A 26,939-nucleotide genomic window follows, 5' to 3' on the forward strand; every position below is an offset into this window, starting at 1 on the left:
TTCTAAGCGCTATTTTTGAGTTTAATCTTTAAAAATTCATAACTTGACTTGTGTATGTCGGATTTTTGTCGTTTTGGTCTTGTTTTGTTTAGATAAATATTTCCCATTTTTCTAAACTGGTGTTGTGTAATTTTGTAGTGTTTTCATTAAGTTACTGTGTGTGTTGGTACAAATACTTTACACCTAGCGCTCTGAAGTTAAGCCTACTGCTCTGCCAAGCTACCAAGGGGGTAAGCAGGGGTTAGCTGAGGGTGATACTCTTTTACCCTGACTAGAGTGAGGGTCCTTGCTTGAACAGGGGGTAACCTGACTGTCAACCAAAGACCCCATTTCTAACATTGGTGATCAGCGGTTGGGATTTGTACTTGTATTTGTACTTGACATACAGTAATTAAGTGTACACTACTGTTTGAGCTCAGACCACTACGTGGCCACATACTGCTTGCCTTGAGATTTTAGCTTTTTCTCTTTTTGTGGATTTTTCCCTACGTCCACTTTGTTTTTTTCGCTGATCCTTGATTGACTTTGAACTTCATTTGGGAACTTGTTTCTGCATTTGGAACTTTGCACACTTTTTACCTTTCATCATGTCTCTACTTGGAGATGCATCAATTGGATCTGACTTTGACCTTGAGAAGTTGGAGAGTTATACCAAAGCTCAGTTGAAGCAGTTCTGTAAAAGTTTTGACTGTCCCATTAAGAGCTCATCCAGGAAGGAGGAGCTGCAAAAGGCGCTGAGGGCCTGGGTGACAGCCAAGAGCACTGAAGGGCACACAGAGGATGAGAGAGATGAGGAGGATGAGGAAGAGTGTTCAGTACACAATGGTATTGTGGGTGGGCCTGTTAGGTCCAGGGAGAAGGTCTCCAGAGCAGGTAGTAGTGTCTCATCCAAGGGTCTGGCACCTGAGGAGTTGCAGGACAGACAGGCAGAGAGGGCATACCAATTGGAGCTGCAGAAGCTCAATCTGGAGAAAGAAAGAGATGAGAGAAGAGCAGTCCTTGAGGAAAGGAAGATGCAGCTGGCTCATGAGCTTAACTTAAAGGAGTTAGATCAGAGGAGCCAGTCCAGTAGGGATGGTGGCAGCAATCCTACAGTGCAGCCGGAGAGAAGGGTACACATCCCAAAAGACCTTGTGAGGGATTATAAGAGGGAGGATGATATCTACTTGTGGTTCAAGGGTTATGAGCCAGCTCTCCATATGAACCTGGTCCCTGAAGCTCATTGGGGGGCAGCCCTGTGGAAGCATTTTGAGGCAGAGGGGAGGGACACACTGACGGCCTTAGGGGATGCTCAGAGTCTCACCTACCCTGTCATGAAGGAGGCCTTACTCACCAGGTATGGTCTCACCCCTGAGCAGTACAAGGAGAAGTTTAGATCCTACAAGAGAACGGAATCTAAAACATGGTTGGAATGTGTTGATTCTTTTTGCAGGTCACTGGATGGTTGGGTGAAGGGCAGTAAGGTAAACACGTATGAGGGGCTTTACAATTTAATTGCTTGGGAGCACTTGTACAGTTTATGTTTTCCAGAGCTGCGCCAGCACCTCATTGACAGCAAGCTGACTGACCCCAGGAAGCTTGCGCCGGAAGCGGACCGCTGGGAGAGCACCAGGGTCCAAAAGAGGTATGGGGGAGACCACGCCAAGGGTGGGGAGGGTCCCTCTCAGAAGAAAGGGGGGGTTAAGGGCAAACAGGGGGAGTTCTCTAAAGGGCCCCAAACTGATTCCCAGGGTAAGGATTCCCAACACCCCAGTGAAAAGAAGCCATGGTTGTCCAAAGGGAAGCCAGTGGCAGGTCTTCCCCCACGTAAGTGCTATGCATGTGACCAGGTGGGTCATGTGAGGGGGGACCCCAAATGCCCCAAAAGTACACCGGCACCCACTGGTGCACCGTCCCAGGGTTTGGCCAGTGTAGCGCTTGGGGAGGAGTTGGTTTCAGGTGGGTGGGAACCAGCAGAAATGACCCTTGTCTCACTAGGGGACAGTGAGATGGTCCAGAGAAACCTAGTGCCTGATAACACTAAGAAATACAGGCAATGGGTGACCATCAATGAACAGAGGGTGGAAGCTCTGAGAGACACAGGAGCCAGTGTGACTACAGTGAGGAGTCACCTGGTGTCGGAAGAGCAGATTGATCCCTGGGTACTTCACCAAGTAGTTGCAGTAGACAACTCTGAGCGCCTCTGCAGAGTGGCGCAGGTTTCCTTTAAATGGGGGGGGGTCTCAGGTTCCTGGAAAGTAGCTGTGAGTCCAACCAAGCCTGTTGATTGTTTGCTAGGTAACGACCTGGAGGATTCCCCTTGGAAGGAGGTGGAACACAGGTCTCACTTGGAGATGTTGGGTCTGCCTGGGTGGGTATGCGTATCCACCCGGTCTATGGCAGCCAATAAGGGTAGTCAAGAGCCCCTGGAGCCTGAAACAGTGGCCCAGGGGACCGCCAAGAAGAGGAAGGGCAGGGGGCGCGGGAAACCGGCCCCAGAAGTTCCCACGGTCCGGGAGGAGGCAGAGCCTGAGGGTGATGCCCTGGAACCTACAGGGGAACAGGTGGCTGAACTGGGGGAGGTCCCTGAGCTGTCACAGTGGCAGCAGGAAGGGGGACCCACCAGGGAAGCATTCTGCACAGTGCAGAAGGAGTGCCCTACTCTTGAGGGGCTGCGGCAGCAGGCTGCAGCCCAGGCGGCTGGTGAGGCGCCAGGTACTCACCTGATTTATTGGGGGGATGGCCTCCTGTATAGTGAGCCTAAGGTTCCTGAGCCTGGGTCAGCTCGTATGCTGGTGGTACCCCAGTGCTTCAGGGCCTTCCTACTGGGTTTGGCTCATGATGTGCCGTTGGCAGGACATCTAGGGCAGGACAAGACCTATAAGAGGCTTGTCTCCCACTTTTACTGGCCCTTGATGCACAAGCAGTCAGCTGCTTATTGTAGGTCTTGTCAGACTTGTCAGGCAAGTGGCAAGAGTGGGGGGAAATGCAAAGCTCCCCTCCAACCTTTACCTGTAGTCAGTACTCCCTTTGAAAGGGTAGGAATTGACATTGTGGGGCCTCTGGATCCCAAGACAGCCATGGGCAACAGGTTCATCCTGGTCTTGGTGGACCATGCCACACGGTACCCAGAAGCCATTCCTCTAAGGACGGTCACTGCCCCCGTGGTGGGACGTGCCTTGATGGGAGTTTTTACCCGCATGGGGTTCCCCAAGGAGGTGGTATCTGATAGAGGTACAAACTTCATATCCACTTATATGAAGTCTCTGTGGAAGGTGTGTGGGGTAACCTACAAGTTCACCACCCCTTACCACCCCCAAAGTAATGGTCTGGTTGAGAGATTCAACCTCACCTTGAAAGGCATGATTCAGGGCCTGTCAGAGCCCTTGAGGCGTAAGTGGGACGTCCTCTTGCCATGCCTTCTGTTCGCTTACAGGGAGGTGCCTCAAAAGGGACTTGGCTTTAGCCCCTTTGAGCTCATCTATGGCCACCCTGTGAGGGGACCGCTCAGACTGGTGAAGGAGGCTTTGGAGAAAGATCCTAGTAAACCACCCCAGGATGTATTTAGCTACATGCTGGCACTAAGAAACCAGACTGCCCACTTCAGGAGTCTCGCTCAGGAGAACCTGGAAGCAAGGCAGGAGGATATGAAACGGTGGTACGACCAGAATGCCACTCTGGTTGAGTTTCAGCCTGGACAAAAAGTGTGGGTCATGGCACCAGTAGAGCCTAGGGCTCTCCAAGATAAGTGGACTGGGCCTTTTGAGGTGGTGGAAAGAAAGAGTGAGGTCACCTATCTGGTAGACTTGCAATCCCCCAGGAACCCTTTGAGGGTCCTACATGTCAACCGCCTCAAACCACACTTTGAGCGAACTGAGCTATCCATGCTCCTAGCGACAGATGACGGGGTGGAGGAAGAGAGTGAGCCTCTTCCTGACCTCCTGTCTGCAGGAGAGAAAGATGGGCCTGTGGAGGGAGTGATCCTCTCCCCCTCCCTGACTGAGGAACAGCAGAGGGACTGTCGCCACGTGCTGGGACAGTTCGCCTCGCTGTTTTCCCTGATCCCAGGAGTCACACACCTGTGCACACATGATGTGGACACTGGGGACAGTACACCTGTTAAACATAAGGTTTACAGGGTGACTGACAGGGTCAGGGCTTGCATTAAGGAGGAAGTCTCCAAAATGTTAACCCTGGGGGTTATTGAGCACTCCAGCAGTCCTTGGGCCAGCCCAGTGGTCTTGGTCCCAAAGGCTGCTGCTCCTGGTGCCACTCCAGAACTTAGATTCTGTGTGGACTACCCGGGTCTCAATGCGGTCAGCAAGACTGGCGCACACCCCATCCCCCGAGCTGATGAGCTCATTGATCGGTTAGGAGCTGCCTAGTACCTCAGTACGTTTGATTTAACATCTGGGTACTGGCAGATTGCCTTAACTGAGGGGGCAAAGGAGAAGTCAGCATTCTCTACCCCAGATGGGCACTTCCACTTCAATGTGATGCCCTTTGGGATGAAGAACGCCCCTGCCACCTTTCAGAGGTTGGTCAACCAGGTGTTGGCAGGACTAGATGAGTTCAGTGCCGCCTACCTGGATGACATTGCTGTGTTAATTCCACATGGGAGGAACACCTGCAACACCTCTGGAGAGTGTTAGAGGCCCTGCAGAAGGCAGGCCTCACTATTAAGGCGAGCAAGTGCCAAATAGGGCAGGGTTCTGTGGTGTACTTAGGACACCAGGTGGGGAGTGGCCAGGTGGCACCCCTACAGCCTAAGATTGACACGATTCTGGCTTGGGAGCCTCCCAGACTGAAGTGAGAGCCTTTTTAGGTCTCACAGGATATTACCGGAGGTTTGTTAAGGGATATGGTACCATTGTTACCCCCTTAACTGAGTTGACTTCTAAGAAGCAACCCAAGAAAGTGATCTGGACAGAGGCTTGCCAGAACGCTTTTGATGCCCTGAAGGCTGCCATGTGTACAGCACCTGTGCTGCAGGCACCTGACTACTCCAAGGAGTTTGTTGTGCAAACAGACGCCTCAGAGCATGGTATTGGAGCAGTACTCTCACAGCTTAATGAAGAGGGCCTAGATCAACCCGTAGCCTTCATTAGCAGGAGGTTACTACCCAGGGAACGTAGGTGGAGTGCCATAGAACGCGAAGCGTTTGCTGTGGTCTGGGCACTGAAGAAGCTAAGACCCTACTTGTTTGGGACTCGCTTCCGAGTTCAGACCGACCACAGGCCCCTCAGATGGTTAATGCAGATGAGGGGTGAGAATCCAAAACTGTTGAGGTGGTCCATTTCCCTACAGGGGATGGACTTTACGGTGGAACATCGTCCTGGTACAGAGCACGCCAATGCTGATGGTCTGTCCAGGTTCTTCCACCTTAGTGATGAGAACTCCCATGAGGTTGGGTAGTTGCTCCCCACTTTTAGCTGGGGGGGACACGTGTTAGACTTTTCATCCTTGGCGTGGTCTCCCTTAACTTTTTGTCTCTGTTCCCCAGGTTGTTGATGTGTGCTGGACTCTGATTTTACTGTTTTTGGTACTCTGGGCACTTTACCACTGCTAACCAGTGCTAAAGTGCAAGTGCTCCTGTTTAAAATGTGTACGTAATTGGTTCTCCATGATTGGCATATTTGTTTTACTGTTAAGTCCCTAGTAAAGTGCACTAGAGGTGCCAGGCCCTGTAAATCAAATGCTACTAGTGGGCCTGCAGCACTGGTTGTGCCACCCACATAAGTAGCTCTGTAATCATGTCTCAGACCTGCCATTGCAGTGTCTGTGTGCGCAGTTTTAACTGTAAATTCGACTTGGCAAGTGTACCCACTTGCCAGGCCTAAACCTTCCCTTTTCTTACATGTAAGGCACTCCTAATGTAGGCCCTAGGTAGCCCCAAGGGCAGGGTGCAGTGTATGGATAAGGTAGAACATATAGTAATGTGGTTTATATGTCCTGACAGTGAAATACTGCCAACTTCGTTTTTCACTGTTGCAAGGCCTGTCTCTCTCATAGGATAATATGGGGGCTACCTTTAAATATGATTAAAGTGTAGATTCCCCTAGAGAGTAGATGGACATGTGGAGTTTGGGGTCCCTGAACTCACAATTAAAAAATACATCTTTTAGTAAAGTTGATTTTAAGATTGTGCGTTTGAAAATGCCACTTTTAGAAAGTGAGCATTTTCTTGCTTAAACCATTCTGTGACTCTGCCTTGTTTGTGGATTCCCTGTCTGGGTCAGTTTGACAGTTGGGTTGTTTTTCACCTGCACTAGACAGTGACACAAAGGGGGCTGGGGTGTAACCTGCATTTCCTGATTAGCCATCTCTGCTAGGAGGGAGGGGTGGAGTGGTCACTCTCATCTGAAAGGACTGTGCCTGCCTCTGACAATGCCGGCTCCAACCCCCTGCTGTGTGTCTGATGCCTTGCCTGGGCAAGGCAGGATTTCACAAGTAGGTGTGAGTCCCCTTTGAAGAAAGGTGACTTCAAAGACTAAAATGGGTATAAGAAGGGCACCCAAATCTACAGACTTTAGAAACACTTCTGGAACCAAGAGGAACCTCTGCCTGGAGAAGAGCTGATAGCTGAGGAAGAAGTGCTGCCCTGCCTGTGACTGTGCTTTGTGGAGCTTTCCTGCAGTGCTGCTTCTGCCAGAGTAAGAGGGCAAAGACTGGACTTTGTGTGCCTTCCATCTTGTGAAGAAATCTCCAAGGGCTTGAGTTAGAGCTTGCCTCCTGTTGTTTGAAGTCTCAGAGACAGCAAAGACTTCTCTCTGCCAGCACCTGGGGTCTCTGGAGAGACTCCTGCTCTGACAAGTGGTGCCCTATCCAGTCCCTGGGCCCTTGAAAGGAAAGCTGGTGGAATCCAAGGAAATCGACTTCGGACCGACGCCGCTGCTGAATCCGGTAACGCTGCCTGCACCTGACGCCGTGACCTTCGCTGGAACGCGACGCTCTTCGCAGGCCCGACGCCGCAGCAGCCCCGCTGAAGTCCACAACTCCGTGGAAGTCGCCGCACCACGTCGTGACCGATGCCGCTCGAAGTGCACGGATTCAACGTTTCGCACAGATGCCACGATCCCCGACTTCGCGCATCGGCTTGTTCTCACTCTTCACCAAAGGAACTGTACTTGGGGGTCTACACGGGAACGGCTCCGTCACGACGCCGTGTTAACATCTCATTGAAGCATTTTTGTTTCTAAGCGCTATTTTTGAGTTTAATCTTTAAAAATTCATAACTTGACTTGTGTATGTCGGATTTTTGTCATTTTGGTCTTGTTTTGTTTAGATAAATATTTCCTAGTTTTCTAAACTGGTATTGTGTAATTTTGTAGTGTTTTCATTAAGTTACTGTGTGTGTTGGTACAAATACTTTACACCTAGCGCTCTGAAGGTAAGCCTACTGCTCTGCCAAGCTACCAAGGGGGTAAGCAGGGGTTAGCTGAGGGTGATTCTCTTTTACCCTGACTAGAGTGAGGGTCCTTGCTTGAACAGGGGGTAACCTGACTGTCAACCAAAGACCCCATTTCTAACAGCAACAATGAAGTAAGACCATGTACAAAGAATCTTCAATCTAGAAACAGCAAATATATACATGCAAGGATACAAACACCTATTTTGATATATGTAAATATATACATACACAATGCAAAGCAAATATTTAATAAAAGTGCACTACTGTAGGGCCTGTCTGATGCTTCATCTTTCTCCTGCCAACAAGCCGTTGACCACGGTTCGACCACAACTAGAAAGAGAGATCTCTACCCTCAAATGAAATATATCAGGCATTCTATGTATAAATCCTGATTGAGGTCTCTGAATCTCCCACTGTCGACCTGAGTCTCATATATTTTAAACAAACGAGGAAGGAGCTTTCTGGAAAAACCCCTCCCACTGCGCAAGAAGTATTACAAAATGCTGGCTATTTTAGGTAAGCTTTGAAAGAAACACGTCGGAACTTCGCCAAAATCCCGTGGTGTCTTTCCCAAAACTAAACCGTTCCCTGCTGTACCTAAAACATCAGTCTCGTACATCCTTATCTTGCTAACTGACTCCTCCACGTTATGTTCTATCACTTCGGTGAGAAAAGAATGCGCAAATTAGAAAACACGTTGCATAACATGTTTTGTATGGAAAACTACTCGCGCTTTTAACGTGGTAGTGAAGCTAAGGCTAAGCTGAATACAAAATGGAGTCTGGTGACCACTAATGTGACAGTGGAGAGCTAAGCCAAGTGCAAAGTGGTGCAACACAAAGTCAGTGGTCAAAACACAAATATCACTACAACTGTTAGCATATGGAATCCAGACTGCAAATCATATAGTATTCTCTTCAAGCCCTGACTTGTTTCCTGCATCTACACCGGTTATTAGCATGCAGCACTTGTGTTCTTAGCATGACTTTACCCAAGCTTTATTAAGCCGGTTAGATACTTTCCTCTAAACATAGGTTACACAGATTTGTGACTATTGGAACCACTTTATAAGTATTAATAAAACAGGAGTCTGCAGGATAACTTGATATGTTCTCATCTGTCATGGATCCAGGTTCCTGCGAAAAGTCACCTGTCCAGAATTCCTTTCAAGGGACGAGGGGTGTCCCATGGTTTTAAATGATAAAATGACAGCAAGATTATATACTCTTTCAATCTTGGTGGTTGTGCAATTGAATCACCAAAATCTTGGTCAAAATGCTCACTGATAGTTCTTTGTTTGGATCTATCTTTTTATAGCTCTTTTCCTTATAGACAGACTATTTTCCAAAAAAAAAACGATCTGTTCACTTCATAGGGAAATTACTGCATTTTTTAAATACACACCAGTTTGAAAGAACACATTCGGATTATTTATGACTGTAAAGAGCCATGAATGAAACAAGGAAGGAGGCTGACCTACTCCTACCACACATGAAAATGTCCCAAGCAGCCCGTAATATAAAATTCTGTGTGTATCAGGGCAGAGAGTTCTATTAACTCCTATTGAAAGGTTATACCACCCCAGAATGTATGGAAGAGGTATGCTACCCCGAATCACTTTTGTTTCATACTGGGTATAGCAAGCAAGAAACACGAGCCAGCCTAGCAGGTGATGCGCATGTGCACATCAGTGCAGAGAGGCAGCTCAAGCTTCGAACCTTTGTCACCTGCCCAGGCTACTCAGTGCACACCAATTATGTCTGTTGATGCCTTAACTTGATTGAGAGCTGATCGATGCAGGAATTATTTAACCCTAAGAACCCATTTGTCGTTTTTTACTGCAAGGCTGCTTTTGTGCTTCCAAGCCTTACCTACTGTTCCAATGGAACAAGGCTATCTTGCAGACGCTTCACTGTGTCGACGAATTCGCATATCAACAAGGAGATGTTTCTCCTAATTTTTTTCAGGACTTCACACCTTCTTGGTTGAGGAAACACAATATGATTTGATAATCAAATGCACCTTTTCCTTGACAGCACCACAGCTCTGCTTTCTACTGATTACATTTTCATGACACTTAGAGGTAATTATGCTGACCAAATTAAGTCCATGGCCATCATTGCTGTATGATTTACCTCCTCCATCTTAGATTATCACTGTGCATGGGACCAAACTCCATCTGATGCCCGAGCACACACTCCAAGATAAGATGACTTCTGTTGTATTATTCAGGCATGTTCCTTCTACAGGGCATCATTTAGAATTGGCATATGTGAGACATCTGTCAAAAAGTGATGGATGTCCCATCTGTTTTCCCACTCTATTTAGAGATACCAGGTTTCTGGTGACTGATCCTCCTCTGACTCTGCAGGCCGAAGCCTTTGACAGATGGCCTGTCAATGTATGGCAGAATATCCGCTTTATTAGGGGTGGTTGTTCCATCAGACATTTTTCCTGACCGCTAGCAAAAAAGGTTGGCAATCCCGAACAGGAATCCAAAGAAATTATCGCCCACATGCTGGGAGAAAACTTGTCATTTTTCAACAACAGAATCCTGCTTTGGGAGTTTGTTTTTTCAAAATAGTACCTTTTCTGAGCGAGCACATTAAATATTGCATCCACGTAGCCAAGTATCAGAAACAGGGGCTTTGTTGAAGGCATAGAAATCTCTTCCTGCCTGGCAGGTAACTTCAAGTATTGTGGATGGTCTTCTGCTAGGTCAGTGGACAATGTCCATCCATTGACCTGGGGCCGGCAGACCATCTGCATACTTTAAGTGAGACCCAGCGACATATGCCCAGTGGATAGATAGGCCATTTCCTAAGCATCCTATTGGCATTATCCTTTCGAGACTTTCTTCTGAAGAGACGGACATTTTGCCTAAGAAGCCCTTCTTATCCTGTTTGCCTAGGTCTAATACTGCCTCCTCCTCTGCTTTTCAATCTCAGAGGTATGGACTCTATACACAGGTCAATGAAACCAAACCAGACTTTGAGAATCATAAAGAGCCAAGATATGGGAGTGCGCTAAAGTTACCTTTTTGGTGAACATTACTCCTAGTCTGTGGACTCTCTCCTGCTATCAACTCTCTGCCACTCATCAAAAAAAAACACACGTATAGGCTTCTTTTTTAAGAAAGGAACTTGTGATGCAGGTCTGCATGCAAAATTGGGGGATATTTCATTTATGAAGTAAAAACATGCAGTATGGAAAAATCTCCAACATTTTGGTAAGAGGAAAGGGCCCACAGTCTGTGAGTAAAGGAAATGCCATGAATTTATCCCTTGCAGGTGGGAAAGATTAGTTTGGATAGCAGGTTGAGTAGCGCTGATGTGTGGCTTGTTGGTAGTGGGATTAATGTTTTGATTGTTAAATTTGAAATTAAACTTGCTTTTCCCTAGCAAAAATCATAATGATCAGTTGATATTGGATTGAAATTTCTTAAAAACCAGCGTGAAGCCTATAATAAAGATGACACTCTTCTCTTCCTTTTAGGAAAGAGCGTTGAAGGAGGAGAACTACACTTCTCATTCTTCCAGCATTGCTCAGCTCCTTGCTGTGAAAGATCACGAAGATCATCTGCAGCGTGAGGTCAACAGGCATCAAGACCTCTTGGAACAAGAGAAAAATAATTTCAAAGAATGTATGGATAAGGTATGCTACCCCAAATCACTTTTGTTTCATACTGGGGATGGCAAGGGAAAACACGAGCCAGCCTAGCAGGTGATGCGCATGTGCACTGCGGTGCAGAGAGGCAGCTCAAGCTTCGAGCCTTTGTCTGCTGCCCAGGCTACCCAATGCTCACCAATCATTGCTACTGAATATTTCCCCCTGCCTCCTCAATGCCCATTGCTCCTTCTGTTCCAAGATCCCGTGATGAGCAGCACTGCAGAGCTGATAGTAAGTGTGAGTGGTAAGGCGAACGTTTGCAAAGCTGGACTGCAGGGAGGGTAGTTGTGTAGATATGCTGGAGAGAGGAGGAGTTGTGTATCAGTGCCAGGATAGGGGAGATCTGTTTCTGGGGAAAGGACGAAGCCAGGAGTGTCTGTCGTAATGTGTCCATGACTGCGCATTTATCTGTGTATCTTGGTGTATATGTAAATGTGTGCCATTATCACTGAATGTGTTATTAGGTCTCTGTGTGTGTCTTTGTGCTGTATATTTTCCGAGTGCCCCTGTGGTTAATCGCACCTCTTTGTTTCAGTACAATTGTGTACCTACCTACCCACCATGTGCCTGTTCACTATTTCGGTGTTTCAATGTGTGTCCTGTGTATATGTGCGTGCTAAGTGTGCGTGTGCTGATAGGGGTAGAACTGTCCAACATGTAGATTCCTGGTACATTTTGGAAACTAGAGTAATATATTTGTGCGAAAGGGCTGCATTTTGTGATAAGAACATATAGAAAGATTATTGGGGTAATGTTGAAATTTTACAGAAATATGGCTATGTATCTTTAAGAAAATGAATCAAAATGTACATTCTGATTCGATATAAGATCATGGCAGATAGGAACGTTGAGTCGTTGAAATTGGAAGAAAGTGTATATTACTAGGGTATTGTAGAATATAAGCAAATATGTGTTAGTGTGGAATCCTCGAAAATGTGCAAAACGTATTGCTGCAACAGTGTGGCTACTTGGCCAATGTGGGCATTTCTAAATTAATGTAGTCAGGGGCATATTTATACTCTGTTTGCGCCGAAATTGCGTTGTTTTTTTCGACGCAAATTTGACGCAAAACTAACTCCATATTTATACTTTGGCGTTAGACGCGTCTAGTGCCAAAGTTCATGGAGTTAGTGTCATTTTTTGGCGTGAACACCTTCCTTGCGTTAATGAGATGCAAGGTAGGCGTTCCCGTCTAAAAAAATGACTCCCAGGCATGTGCGTGGTATTTATACTCCCGGGCAAAAATGACGCCCGGGAGTGGGCGGGGCAAAAAACCCCGCATTTGCGCCTGAATTTAACGCCTGGGTCAGGGCAGGCGTTAAGGGACCTGTGGGCTCAGAATGAGCCCAGAGGTGCCCTCCCCTGCCCCCAGGGACACCCCCTGCCACCCTTGCCCACCCCAGGAGGACACCCAAGGATGGAGGGACCCACCCCAGGGAAGAAAAGGTAAGTTCAGGTAAGTATTTTTTATATTTTTTTTGTGGCATAGGGGGGCCTGATTTGTGCCCCCCTACATGCCACTATGCCCAATGACCATGCCCAGGGGACAGAAGTCCCCTGGGCATGGCCATTGGGCAAGGGGGCATGACTCCTGTCTTTGCTAAGACAGGAGTCATGTTAATGGGGGATGGGCGTCGTAAAAAAATGGCGCAAATCAGGTTAAGGCGATTTTTTGGACTCAACCTGACTTGCCCCATTTTGAGACGCCCATACGCCATTTTCCCCTACGCCGGCGCTGCCTGGTGTACGTGGTTTTTTTCACGCACACCAGGCAGCGCCGGTCGGCTAACGCCGGCTAACGCCATTCTATAAATACGGCGCCCGCATGGCGCTTCAGAATGGCGTTAGACGGCGCTAATTTTTTTGCCGCTAAACTGCGTTAGCGCAGTTTAGCGTCAAAAAGTATAAATATGGCCCTCAATGTGTAAAAATGTGCATTACTGAAGCAATGACGAAAATGTGTAAATGCATTTCTTGAAAGGTTTGTGCATTGAAAAATAATGTACTTATTATGGGATATCAAGATTGTACGTTGGATTCAATATTTCTTATGGATTTTCTTTGGTTGGGTTTATCGTAAGCACCAATAGGGATCTTATCTATTGACTTGTCGATCAACTAATGTTCTAACGCTATTGTGGCATGCAATTAGTTTGAAGACTTGGGGCGACGGTGTGCTGGTACACGGGGTATTAGGTTGCACTGACAGTTTTAGTATTGCTTCACGAAGTCACTTGAGGTGTGGTAGAAGCAGTTCAGTAATGGTTCCTGCAGCTGTGCTGATGGCCACTCACCCTGTGTCGAGGTGGATGTGATATGATGCTTAATATAATGTTATTCATAGGATGGCTTGTGTGCTTATATTGTAACTGCCACTGTTTGGGTTGCACCTGGATCTTCCTGTCTAATATTTGCAAAAATCTAACTATGAAACATTTTTTTTTTTTAAATCTGGAAATCCTAAAAGGGTTTCTCTCATTACAGTCCTTGGTGATGATAAGCAGAATGCAAGAGAACTTTAGGAACAGCTATTTGTCACGCACTACATAAGAACGTATATTCATATATAAGTTATCTCTTATAATAATTATTTCCAATAAAATAAAAACAGGCGTTGGCAAAGCCAATAGGTGCAATTTATATTTTGTGTCCTGAATGATATGGATAATATATTATTTTGCTAAATTGTAAATTGTCCCATTGTTCTGAAGGTTCAAAACAGAGTTTGATATGTCACTTCACCAACGTTTTTGATCCAAACAACCACAGGAGTGTTAATCCAAACACCTTTGATCGTTTCCCTTCTAGCCAAAATGATGCTTCCCAATTAAGTGATTCCATTGATTTGTTGGACGTTAACAGAGCCATTTTAAGATTCCTGATGGCACCCCTATTGACTTTTTTAGGCACAATCCTACTTTCTAAGCCCCCTTATTGACAAATGTTTTTTGGGCCGGAATCAATGAATTCCCTCTGAAATCATGGAGGGAAGCACTAATCGTGCCCATCTTTAAAAATGGGGACAGAAATCTCCTGGCCTGTTACTGCTCCATTCCGTTGTTGGATGCTTCTGTTAAGATTCTGCAGCAAGTTATTCTTTAGAAGTTGGAAGATATGGCTTAGGTAAATCTCTTTTTTCTCTGTTGTCCAATACAGCTTCCAACCAGGCCTGGGCATGGGCATGGAAGGAAGTTTGTGGCTCCCCTCAGATTCCAAAACTTTCCATCACAGAAATGTGAGGTAAACATGTTTTTAGATCAATTTTGTGGTTTGCCAGGGATTCTGGGTAACAGAACCTGGTGAGAGCCACATATGTCACCCCATTCAGGAATTCCGAATGTCTAATTTTACAAAAATAGACAGGTTTGATAGGTTTCCCTAGGTCTGGCCTGAGCTAGGGCCCAAAAACCACAGCCAGGCATATACCAAAATAAACGGCCAGTTTTGGATTGATAAATGTGTGTCCACTTCGCATTTTGGGGTGTTTCCTGTTGTGGGCATACAGCCTACCCACGCAAGAGAGGTGCTGTTTTAACTGGAAGACTTATTGGAGCACAGGATGGCAGAACAATTGTTATTACCAATTGTCTTTCTCTGCATTTGCACCTTCCAAATGTAAGACAGTGTGTAAGAAAGAAGTCATTTCGAGAAATGCCCTGTAATTCACATGCTAGTATGGGTACCCACAAATTCAGAGATGTGCAAATAACCACTGCTTCTAAACTCCATATATTCTGCCCATTTTGGAAATACATAGGTTTTCTTGATAACTATTATTCATTTTTTATATTTTAGCAAATTAATTTCTGTATAGTCAGTACACAATGAAAAACTATTGCAAGTTGGCGCTCAGTTACTGGCTCTGGATACCTAGGGTTCTTCGTGAACCTATAAGCTCTATATATCCCCAAAACCAAAAGGGTCCAGCAGACGTAACGGTATATTGCTTTTGAAAATCTGCCATAGTTAGAAGAAGTAACAGATAAAAATGTAGACCCAAATGGCTGTTTGTTTTCAACTAAATGACATTAATATTTTATTTCAACTGTTACTTTCTATAGAAAAACCTTGAAGGATGTGCACAAATGACCCCTTGTTGAATTATTTTATGGTGGATCCCAGAAATGTATAGCCTTCTGGGGTCCACCATTAGTTTCACACCCATTTCTACCACTAACTGGACAGAGGTTGAAAGCACAAAAATTGGAAAGATGGGCTTTCTCCCAGTAAAATGCCAAAACTGTGCTTAAAAATTTGGTTTCCTGATTCAGGCCTGCCTGTTTCTGAAAGCTGTGAAGATAGTGATTTCAGCACCGCAAACCCTTTGTTGATGCCGTTTGCAGGGGAAAAAACAGCACTTTGGGGGTCATTCTGACCCTGGCGGTCCATGACCGCCATGGCGGAGGGCAGCGGAAGCACCGCCAACAGGCTGGCGGTGCTTCCTGGGTGATTCTGACCGCGGCGGTAAAGCCGCGGTCAGAAAAGGGGAGCCGGCGGTTTCCTGCCGGTTTCCCGCCGGTTTCCCGCTGGCCCAGGGAATCCGCCATGGCGGCGCTGCTTGCAGCACCGCCATGGAGATCCCGACCCCCTTCCTGCCAGCCTGTTTCTGGCGGTGTCCACCGCCAGAACCAGGATGGCGGGAACGGGTGCCGTGGGGCCCCTGGGGGCCCCTGCACTGCCCATGCCACTGGCATGGGCAGTGCAGGGGCCCCCTAACATGGCCCCACAAAGATTTTCACTGTCTGCTTTGCCACTGCACCCGTCGCACCCCTGCAACTCCGCCGGCTCCATTCGGAGCCGGCTTCATTGTTGAAGGGGCTTTCCCGCTGGGCCGGCCGGCGGTCTTCTGGCGGTTGCCCGCCGGCCCAGCGGGAAAGCCGGAATGGCCGCCGCGGTCTTTTGGCCTTTATTCTGCAGCACCTTTTTCCCATTTTTCCCCCCAAAAACAAAGATTAGCTGTATTTTGGATAATTTCTCGTTCCACTCAAGGGCCATCCACAAACCCTGGGTACCTTTAGAATCACCAGTATGTTGGGAAAAAAGTATGCAAATTTGGCATGGATACCTTAGGTGGACAAAAAGTTATGGGGGCCTAATTGGGAACTACTTCAAATAGCCTAATAAGAGCTCAGCATCGCGAGGGAAGGAGAGGGGGGCGGAGCAGTGAAGGGGTTAAAGCCTGCTCATTACCTACTTCTACCTACCATTGACTCTCTCTCATGTGTGTCCTAAGTCACTTTACTTACCATTGGCTGGCTACCACATGGCTCTCACGTCACTCTTGTTTCCTTGCTTGCTATTGATCAGCGCCTCTGGCTTTTTCCTGGCCTTCGAGCATGAACGTCAATTGACTAAAATGCCAGGGGTAGCGGACATGACATCACAATCCCCTGGACTTTACTTTCACTCATGCACACATACTTACACATACAAATTCACACTTACACACACTCGCTCTCACATAAACACTCTCTCACCCGCAAACATGCACACAACATGCAGTTAAAAGCATTTTCAATTACCTCAGCTACCATGGAAGGGCATTTCCCAGCTAATTGTACCCCATTTTTATTACACTAATAGTGAATAGTATGTAATTATTCACTATTAATGTAAAACAAAGAGAGTGGATTACAAACTGACGTCATAAGAACAAGCTGCCACTATGTCCCTGGCACTGAATTTGCCACCTCTGAAGCCAGAAGCCAGAAGCCACAACAGCAGTGCCAGGGGTTGCAAAGGGCAAGCAATGGGTTGTAGCTGTGACCCCTGGTGACCCCAAAATGACATCCCTGCCTTCGATTCTTCTTTGTCCTGCTGTGGAGTTTGGACCAAGTACTACTTTCAGTGAGTAGTGTCCTTCTAGTGGCCGCAAGCACTATCTTGTTACTTTTTCGACATGACTCTTCTTGAGTGCATGTCTCTACAGTCCCCTCCCAAACTCCGGTGCTGGTTTCAGTCCTTCGTCCTCGCTCATGATCGCTGCAGCGTACAGCTTCACTATACACTGTTCATGCAATGTGAGCCGTGAATCAATGAGAGCAGATGTGCTTAAACTTGGGGGCTCTTTAAAATGGTATGGCTTATCTATCAGACTAAGATACTCCAGCGGATGTGGTGTTATGTTAAAAGTTGCCAAATTTGGAATGGGGGAACTAGGTTTGAGACTCTGGGTCAGCTCAACATACTGAGATTCTGAGCAAATTACTTTAATCAACATGTGCCTAAAAATGAATGTGACCTTGTGTAATGTAACTGCATGTTAAAAACACATAAACAGGAGTTATGACGCATTCTCCATAAGAAACCAAATTGTGCCTGCTCTTTCAGGTCATCGATTTCAAGCAGAGTGAACCTCCAACTCACAGCACAGCGTCAGCTCAACTGCTTTCACAGAGTCTGAGGGGCAAGCTCTGTTAGAAGAAACTGTCACCAGACTCACAAGCATGAAATAACGGTGCACATATGGCATATTTTGCCTCCTATTTTACATTTGTGGTGGTGAGAGAAAAACATATTTTTCTGGTTATATAAATTTCTGACACACTCAATACATCTACGTTAGTGGCTCAAATGACTTGTTGAAGTATTAGCTTTTCTTTACCCTTGACGAATTCTGCTAGCAATCTTAGAAATATTTGAAATGGGCCATACAAAGAACGACATAACACAAATTATACACACATTAACAATTGTGCAAAATCAGTTCATTTTGACCTCTTCTGTTCAGTGGAATGCCTATTTTATAATCCCAAACATTCGCAAAGCCAATAGGTTTCACCTAAATAAAATCTTTTGGCTTTATCAATGTTTTCTTACATGTTGTACAGCATTTGAGCTGAAATGGAGCATGGCTTACGGTAAATAAATTATAAGAAGGGGCCAAACTTTGCATAGGTGAAATCTACTGGCTTTGCCAATGCTTGTTATTCCTTATATCAGAACAAGAGAAAGAAATATGGTTGTGACCCATAATCTGTATTTGGAGCACAGAGTTCCACTTCAGGCTTTTTTGTTTTAGGTACGTTTATTCTAAAGTTTGATGTTCACATAACTGTTCATTCAGAAAGGAAAAATTCAATTGAATGCCATTTGATTAGCTTGTCATTAGTCGCAGTAAGCCCAACTTGGCATCTATTATTATATGTCTCATTATCATTATTTGGAGCTTAACTGGTCCGGGGATTTGACTGAGGTGGAAAGCAGTCTAACTCGAAGTTTTGTGAATGGCTGCCTACCTGCCGTCTATTGTAATTCTGTTATGTTTGGCTCTCATGAAGAGCCTCTAACGTTTGTTTCAGTTTGTGAGTGTCAGAACCCCTTGCTATGACATCACAGCAGTTAATAACAAAACTGGTTATCACCTGCTGTGATGTCCCAAAGGCCTTCCAGGCCAGCTGATAGGACTCTGAGACTCTGTCAGCGCAGCTCCGGTGGTTTGCTTTGATTGAGAGTGGAAAGCACAGCTGCAGGAGGTGAGAGGAAGGCATGGCAAGTAGTGGGTTTTGGGTAAGTGTAGCAGGTGAGATATTTATTGTTCACATTTGCGTCAGGGAGGAGGGGGCATGGCATGTATAGCTCGCCCATTATTCTTTGCTCCTGCGCAGTAGTTGAAGGCAGGGGCTTGATTTTGAGGGCCATACATAGCATAAAATTAAAGAAGGGTAAAAAGTGAAATGCTGGGATGTTTTTTACCTGGGGCTTTTGAGGGACATTACAGCCAACTCAAGCTCTGTTCTCTATTTGACTTCACCCAGAATCCCTTGGTGGAAAACATCCTTGTAATTCGTTGTTGCCCACCTATAATTCTATATATTTTAACTCATAGTACATGTCAGACTTCCATTCTCCAGGCACTTGATCAAATATTTCATGGGCAAGCAAGGTTTCTTTTGCAACAAAGCATTCAAGTTATTGTATTACTATTGACAAGCAAATAATCTTGTGTCGAATATATAGTCAGCAATACATATTGGAAGGTCTTCGTAATTTAGCACAATCTTTTCCTGTATTATCAATGAAGGCTACATTCTCTAATGTTCCCTAAACATTCCTAATATTGTAGATTTCTTGCTTGTTTAGAATTATATCGCCTTCTGCTGCTGCGATTAAACGTTATCTTCCTATTCGGAAAACGAGAAATGCAACATGAAATTTAGCAAAATTGAAATTCTGCACAATATTATTATTGTATTTATGTTTAGTTACTAAAAACCATTGTACGAGGTTCACAATAAAAAATCATCATATATTCAAATGAAAATAATGATACTAAAAGAAGTCTCATAAATTAGTATTCAAGGTTTCACTGACAATTCCTGCTCTGTAAACATTAGACTCAAGTATCTCGGTACAAAACATCGATGAATCATATAATTAAAATGATCATGTTACTAATAGGAACAGGCAATTGTGCATAACAGTTCATGATCTCAATTTTGTAATGCAGTTTTTTATGGCTTGTGTCAGAACCTTGATTGTCAGCACATTTAGCCTTACATTTCCGCTGTCAAAACAAGCTATTCCAGCTTGCTGGTAGGTTCTCACTGAGAGGGCCATGTTTATGGCCAATGGATGCAGCGCAGCAAGTCTCCTTGCTACACTGTGCTGCATCACAGGGGAAGGGCAGGAATGGCCATATTTATCCCAATATGGAGCATTCCTGTCCTTTCTCCAGCGCTAACACACAATGGGCTGCCTAGCAACAAAGCAGGCACCTTAGCACCTCCGTTACACAAAGGATTGGATTTGTGCAGGAAGAGGCACCTTCATGCACAAACACAATTCTCTGAGGCTTTTCTTCTTGCTGTGTGCAGAATGCAGCCCACATAGAAAGAGGAAACAACGAGAAGAAATAAAGATATTTGTCCTCGTCACGCCTCACCTGGAGACGCATAGGTGTTTGTTGCACTCCCAGGTTTACCACTTCTGGTAGATCTGGTAATGCGTCAAAATCCATTGATATTGCATGGGAACATCCACGCAACACCCACGGAAACGCCTCCCTGGTGCAGAGTAATGCAGTGCAGCAGTTTGTGCTGCACTGCATTACTTAAAATGTATGAAGCCAATCAGGGCCGAGCAAGATGGCCTTGTGTGGTTTCATAAATCTAATTTTTCAGTTGCGTCTCTCTTGCACTACTTTGAGTGGTGCTTGAGCGATGCAAAGGGACTCGTAAAATGCCCCCTAGTTTAATAAAGCATTGACACAAAAAATATTGAGGCTCAGTCATTAGTTATTGACCGATCCAGATAATGTGAAGGATATTTTCCGGGGCTGAGTGCAGCCTCCACAGGAGGTGTTATTTCGAAGCAATTTAGGGCACAGGTCTAATTATGGAAGGTCTCCCTAACGTAAGCACATTAGTGTTTTTTTTTATCACTTGTGAGGAATAACTGTGCCCTACGTATGCTTATTGTGACAGGGAATTGTAGGAGTTCATAATGATCCATGCATGGGCATGCTTTGAGAATCTTTTGTATCCTGTAGTAGGGATCAATCGCACAAAGTTTTATTGACGTGTTTTTAAAGACTTGAAAATACATTGGAAGCTCCCACAAACCATGAATTTATAAGTTTTATATGTAGGACTATAAGTAATCCCTGTGTGGGCAGTGCCCAGGTGTTTGATAAGTCTGGAGCAAGCATGCATCCTGTTTCAGGCCGGTTGTTATCTTGCGAGGGTCCCTTGTTCCCTCCCCTATTTTTATTTGGATCCACTTGCCCGTGTGTAGGAGTTGGATTGGCCTCAATAATAACGCAGGGATCCCCCAACCTGCTAGTTTTACATCCACAAAACAGGCATACAGGAGAGTTTTAGATTTTTGAGACTTCTTTACAATCAACTCTGAGATCACCAGATTAATCACTGTGCCCATTCTTGATCGAAAATTGGCCTAATTGCATGAGAATATGTGCCACTCATCCGCCCAACTGGTTAGGTTCTGTATCGCTTTTTCTACAACCTTTGTATATTGTATGAATTATTGTGCCTCCCCAGGAGTCGAGTATTTCATTATGGGCCAAACAGTAATTGTATAGGGGGGCAAGAAAATGTGCTCAACTTTCCGAATTTAATTTAAAGAGTTCTTGAAAGGCAATTTGGACCGGGAGTCCTGTCTGTTTTGATGTTAAGAATCAGCTTTTCTATCCCTCTTGGATGGCTGAATTTCACATCTAGAGCATTTGGTCCCCTCCCTAATGTGAGCGAATCCTTATTCGTGTTTGGTGGATCTTTTGTAAAAGCAGTGTAGTATACAAGGAGGTACTCCACCCAAGTTTGCTCAGTGATGGTAACGTTATTAGCGATGTGGGGGTTTCTGTCCAAGTTGTTTATGTTGCTCCAGAATCATTTTAAGCATTTATTCTTACAATCATGCAGAAATCGTGCCCACAGTCCTTCGTTGTACTCCGTCTTTGCTGTCCATATTGTCTTTTATAGGTCAGTTGCATTTGTCTGATTGTTTCCAATAAAATACTGTTGTCCGGGATATTCCTCTTTGCTCTTTTGAAGCAGCCCAAATTATTTTAAACTGAACTTAAGGCAGCGTGAACCATTCTGAATTGTGGGCACACAGTGGTGGCGATTCACAAAAGCATTTATGAGTATAGGAAGTAACACTCAAGGGTTACTATTTTGTGTACTCTTACATGCCTAAAATATCCCCCAAAACTTTAATTCATGGGACATTCGTATACACTTTGTACAAATCGAAAGTATGATGCCGTCCTTGCACTTTTACTAATAGTGAGTTGGCTGTTTCAGGTCCTATTCCAGTGGAGGCTGGTGAACCTCGAAAGTTGTGGAGTAAAGGCACTTGCCTTAGTTCCGAAAGGGATGCTCCTTCAAAGAAAGTTTGAAAAAATCAAGCCCAACCATTGCATTTTATAGCATAATTAACACACAAATCAGCTAAAGTCTGGTGTTCTTAAGTAACAGTAATGCAATACTGGGGTATTTTTTGAAGTGTGGCTGCAGTGGAGCAAAACGAAGGACGCCACTGGGGGGAAGCATCACGTAGGAATAGGGACCAGCATGCATCGCAAAGACACAGGTGGAAGAAACAACATGAAGGGCGCACAGGTGGCAGAAATAAAACAGGGGCAGCATGAGTGGGAAGAAGCAAAATCAACGGCAGGAGGACAGAAGCAACACAGAGGGTGGGTGGGAAGAAGCAATGGGTGAGAGAGCAGCTCGGAAAAGGTAGGGAGAAGTAGAAGGGCGAGAAAGCAATGCAGGCGGGAATAAGTACAAGAGGGTGAGCGCAGCATAGAGGGTATGGGTGAGAAGCACACGGGCAACAGAGAGCAACATGGAGTGCAACCGAGGGAGAGAGGTACATGCACAAGATATGGAAAACACATGCATTCTTGTGGAGTGATAAAAGAAAAACATTTGCTTGAAAATCAGGCAGCAGAAGGGAACAAGTAATGCACTCAAGCTCCAGGGTAGGGACAAACACAAGAAGGGGAATGAAAGCCCAAACAAGTTAACAAAAAGAAAAGCAAGGAAATGAGAGTGACATTAAAGTCAAACAATGGTAAGCACTAGGTGGGCTATAAGCCCACTATAAGCTGGCAAAAGGTCTTATCCATAAAAGACAGCTTGCACTGTCTGGTAGGCAAGACCTAAAACAATGCAGCAGGTCTTCTTCATCTATGCATCCAAGATCTGGAACAACATCCTCATATCCATCAGGACCTCACCAACACTGCTCCTGTTTGAGAAAGAGTTAAAGGTGCACCTCTTTAAGGAACACTACATCACAATGTATTACCTGTCCACAAACTAACTATCTCTCCTGCCATTCGTTGATAGTATACATAGCTTTCAATGTGTACAGTACTCCTACCTTTTGACTAGGTTTGCACTATAGAAATAGACATAGGTACATAAGATAATGTATGACCAGGGGTTGAGATAGCAGTCATCCTTCAAGGACAACCTAACACCCCACTTCCAAGTACTTCATATGCGCTGGGGTTTGATTTGAAGTGACACATTTTTTGCTATAAAACCTACTTGTGTAATGATGAAAAAGCAGTACTGAAACCCATGAAAGAGAACTGATGTGCCTCTGGTTTCTTCTTAGGACAAGCCTAAATTATTTATTAAAGTACAAGATAATGACCCTGTAATCTCAAATTGCTTTCCCAGGGGGCTGTGGTGGAGCATGGGGCCTGGGTAACCAAATATTGAAATGCAGAGGCTTTGGTGACCTGGTAGGGAAAAAAACTGTCAGCATAAAACATTTTTATGTACGGAAGGTTGGAGAACCAAAGGCAACAGAAACATTTCGTTCACAAGCAGATTTTAATCAAATGAAACACAAGTAGTGTTTGTGTGATACTATGTTTACCATTCCTTTACAGCTATTACTTTGGGTTTCATGGCACAGCCATGGCATATAAAATCAACAGGTGACTCGTTCTTCCTACCATTTCTGGAAATCATACTTCCTCACCAATATTCCCTGTAAACATCTTCTGGGATCTACAGGCCTATCCTACTCAACATTATCCTGTTGAAAGCCATTTTAGAAGCCTGGATAGGGCTGGGTTGACTGACTTAGCCCCTGCCCTAATCTGGCTTCTGATAGGGTGTTGGGTGACGGAGCTAAACAGCGTCAGCTCCAGAGTAGGCTCCTATCTCCATACATGCTTCACTGATTTGGGCTTGTGCAGCACATCTATGGTTCGCAAATGTGTGAAGGAGCTTGTTAGACTTGGCATCCTTGGCGTGGTCTCCCCTAACTTTTTGCCTCTGTTTCCCAGGTTGTTAATGTGTGCTGGACTCTGTTTTTGTTACTCTGGGTACTTTACCACTGCTATCCACTGCTAAAGTGCAAGTGCTCCTATACAAAATGTCTATGAAATTGGTTTATCCATGATTGGCATATTTGATTTTCTGGTGAGTCGCTAGTACAGTGCACTAGAGATGCCCAGGGCCTGCAAATCAAATGCTACTAGTGGGCCTGCAGCACTGGTTGTGCCACCCACAATAGTAGCTCTGTAAACATGGCTCAGACCTGCCACTGCAGTGTCTTTGTGTGCAGTTTGAAACTGCCAATTCAATTTGGCAAGTGTACCCACTTGCCAGGCCTAAACCTTCACTTTTCTTACATGTAAGTCACTCCTAAGGAAGGCCCTAGGTAGCCTCATAGTCAGGGTGCAGTGTATGTTTAAGGTAGGACATATACTAATGTGTTTTATATGTCCTAACAGTGAAATACTGCCAAATTCAGTTTTCACTGTTGCAAGGCCTATCCCTCTCATAGGTTAACATGGGGGCTACCTTTAAATATGATTAAAGCGTAGATTCCCTTTGGGAGCGGATAGACATGTGGAGTTTGGGGTCTCAGAGCTCACAATTTAAAAATACATCTTTTAGTAAAGTTGATTTTAAGATTGTGTGTTTGAAAATGCCACTTTTATAAAGTAGGCATTTTCTTGCTTAAACCATTCTGTGACTCTGCCTGTTTGTGGATTCCCTGTCTGGACCAGTTTGACAGCTGGGCTGTTTGCACCTCTCTCTAGACAGTAAAAAAAAAAGGGAGCTGGGGTGTAGCCTGCATATCCTGATGAGCCATCTGTGCTAGGAGGGTGGGGAGGAGTGGTCAGTCATACCTGAAAGGGCTGTGCCTGCCCTCACACAATGCAGTCTCCAACCCTCTGGAGTGTGTCTGGGGCCTGGCCTGGGCAAGGCAGGATTTCACAAACAAGAGAGACTTTCCTTTGAAGTAAGCCTACTTCAAAGGCCAAAAAGGGTACAAGAAGGGCACCCAAAAACACAGACTTTAGATCACTTCTGGACATCAAGAGGAACCTCTGCCTGGAGAAGAGCTGAAGAGCTGAGGAGAAGTGCTGCCCTCCCTGTGACTGTGCTTTGTGGAGCTATCCTGCAGTTGCTGCTTCTGCCTGGTGAAAGGGGAAATCGACTGGACTTTGTTGTGCATTCCCACTTGTGAATAAATCTCCAAGGGCCTGTCCTGAGCTTGCCTCCTGTTGTTGAAGTCTGAGGGCCATCAAAGACTTCCCCTGCCAGCACCTGGACTCTCTGTTGAGCTCCCTGCCCTGCCAAGTGGTGCCCTGTCCAGTTCCTGGGGCCTTGACAAGTGAAGCTGGCAGACCAAGATTGAAAATCCACGCACCGACCACTGTGTGGGGAAATTTCTGATGCAACCTCCGAGAGCGGTTGAAGAAATGATGCGCTGCCGGCTCCACGGCTGAAGTCGATGCAGCGCTTGCAGCGAGGCTGGGAGATCGATGCTCGTGGCTGGAGAAACGACGAGCTGCATCGCTAACGGAGACTGGTAACATCACAACCCAGACAGTGCGGTTTTGCTAACACTGTGCAGCAAACCTTGCTGGGCGCGGAACAACAACGCAACGCCTGCCTGGACCCGAGCGCTGCCCAGATCGACTCATCGCTCTCCTGAGGAGAGGAAAAACAATGCACGCCGACCGGACCGGAGAATGAGAAAACAGGCATGATCTCGCTTGCGGGTGAGAAATCGACACACCGCTTACCTTTTTCGACACACACTCGTCTGTGCGAGTTATTTGGACGCTACCCAGGTTCCTATCAATGCTAAAAGTGTTTTATCTGTTTACAAAATGATTTAAGACTCTTTTGCTTCTAAAAATAATATCTTGACTTGTGGATGTTGATTTTTGTCGTTTGGTCATGTTTTGTTTAAATAAATATTGCCTATTTTTCTAAACCTGTGCTGTGCCATTTTGTAGTGTTTTCATTAAGTTGTGTTGGTACAATACTTTACACCTAAAACTTTGGAGTTAAGCCTGCCTGCTTAAGCCACCAAGTGTGTGAGCAGGGGTTAACTCAGGGTGATTCTCCTTTACCCTGACTAGAGTGAGGGTCCTTGCTTGGACAGGGGGTAACCTGACTGTCAACCAAAGACCCCATATCTAACATCCAGCAAATGAGATATCTTGACACACCCTTCCTTCACTTCTCCTACTCTGAGGACTCTTGTCTCATCCTTTCCTTCGCATCACCATTAACTCATCATAGTCTCCATTTTGCTTCTGCCAGTGCTCCAGCCCTCCGCTTGTTGCCACTTTATCCCTTGAATATAACCGTTTCTCCCCTCTCTCACCTTCCTCTAAACCCAGTACAATCTCTCTGAATTGTAATAAACTATGCATTGGAGGTGTATTTATCTAATGGACTTCTTTCCTCAAATTTTGGGTTCTAGAAAAGTCTAAAAACTCACTAGAAGGTGGTCTCAAAAAATGCTCACACTACCTATTTCGTCATGTCTTTGACCGAGTGAAAGAAATACATAAAAGCCGTTTCACCTGTTAAGGCCCCAGGAACTAGATAGGGCACAACTTAACAGGGCAGGAGTCTCAGGAGAGAGTACAGGTGCTGGCAGGGGAAGTCTTTGATGGCCCTGAGACTTCAACAACAGGAGGCAAGCTCAGGACAAGCCCTTGGAGATTTCTTCACAACCATGAATGCACAACAAAGTCCAGTCTTTGTCCCCCTTCACCAGGCAGAAGCAGCAACTTCAGGATAGCTCCACAAAGCACAGCCACAGGCAAGGCAGCACTTCTCATCAGCTCTTCAGCTGTTCTCCAGGCAGAGGTACCTCTTGATTTCCAGAAGTGGTCTATAGTCTGTGGTTTTGGATGCCCTTCTTATACCCATTTTGGCCTTTGAAGGAGGCTCACTTCAAAGGAAAGTCTCTCTTGCTTGTGAAATCCTGCCTTGGCCAGGCCCCAGACACACACCAGGGGGTTGGAGACTGCATTGTGTGAGGGCAGGCACAGCCCTTTCAGGTGTGAGTGACCACTCCTTCCCTCAGCTACACCCCAGCTCCCTTTGTGTCACTGTCTATAGAGAGGTGCAAACAG

General features: G+C 45.6%; 1 protein-coding gene across 1 annotated transcript in view; it reads left to right on the plus strand.

Moving 5' to 3' along the window:
- LOC138296044 (interaptin-like) overlaps positions 1 to 26,939 on the plus strand; it is a 445,611-nt gene that overhangs the window by 292,961 nt on the left and 125,711 nt on the right. The window contains exon 8 of the mRNA XM_069234803.1: positions 10,886 to 11,044. Within this exon, the coding sequence (XP_069090904.1) occupies positions 10,886 to 11,044 (159 nt within the window). The remainder of the gene's footprint in view (positions 1 to 10,885; positions 11,045 to 26,939) is intronic.

This window comes from Pleurodeles waltl, chromosome 5, assembly GCF_031143425.1.
Source record: "Pleurodeles waltl isolate 20211129_DDA chromosome 5, aPleWal1.hap1.20221129, whole genome shotgun sequence".
Taxonomy (NCBI): domain Eukaryota; kingdom Metazoa; phylum Chordata; class Amphibia; order Caudata; family Salamandridae; genus Pleurodeles; species Pleurodeles waltl.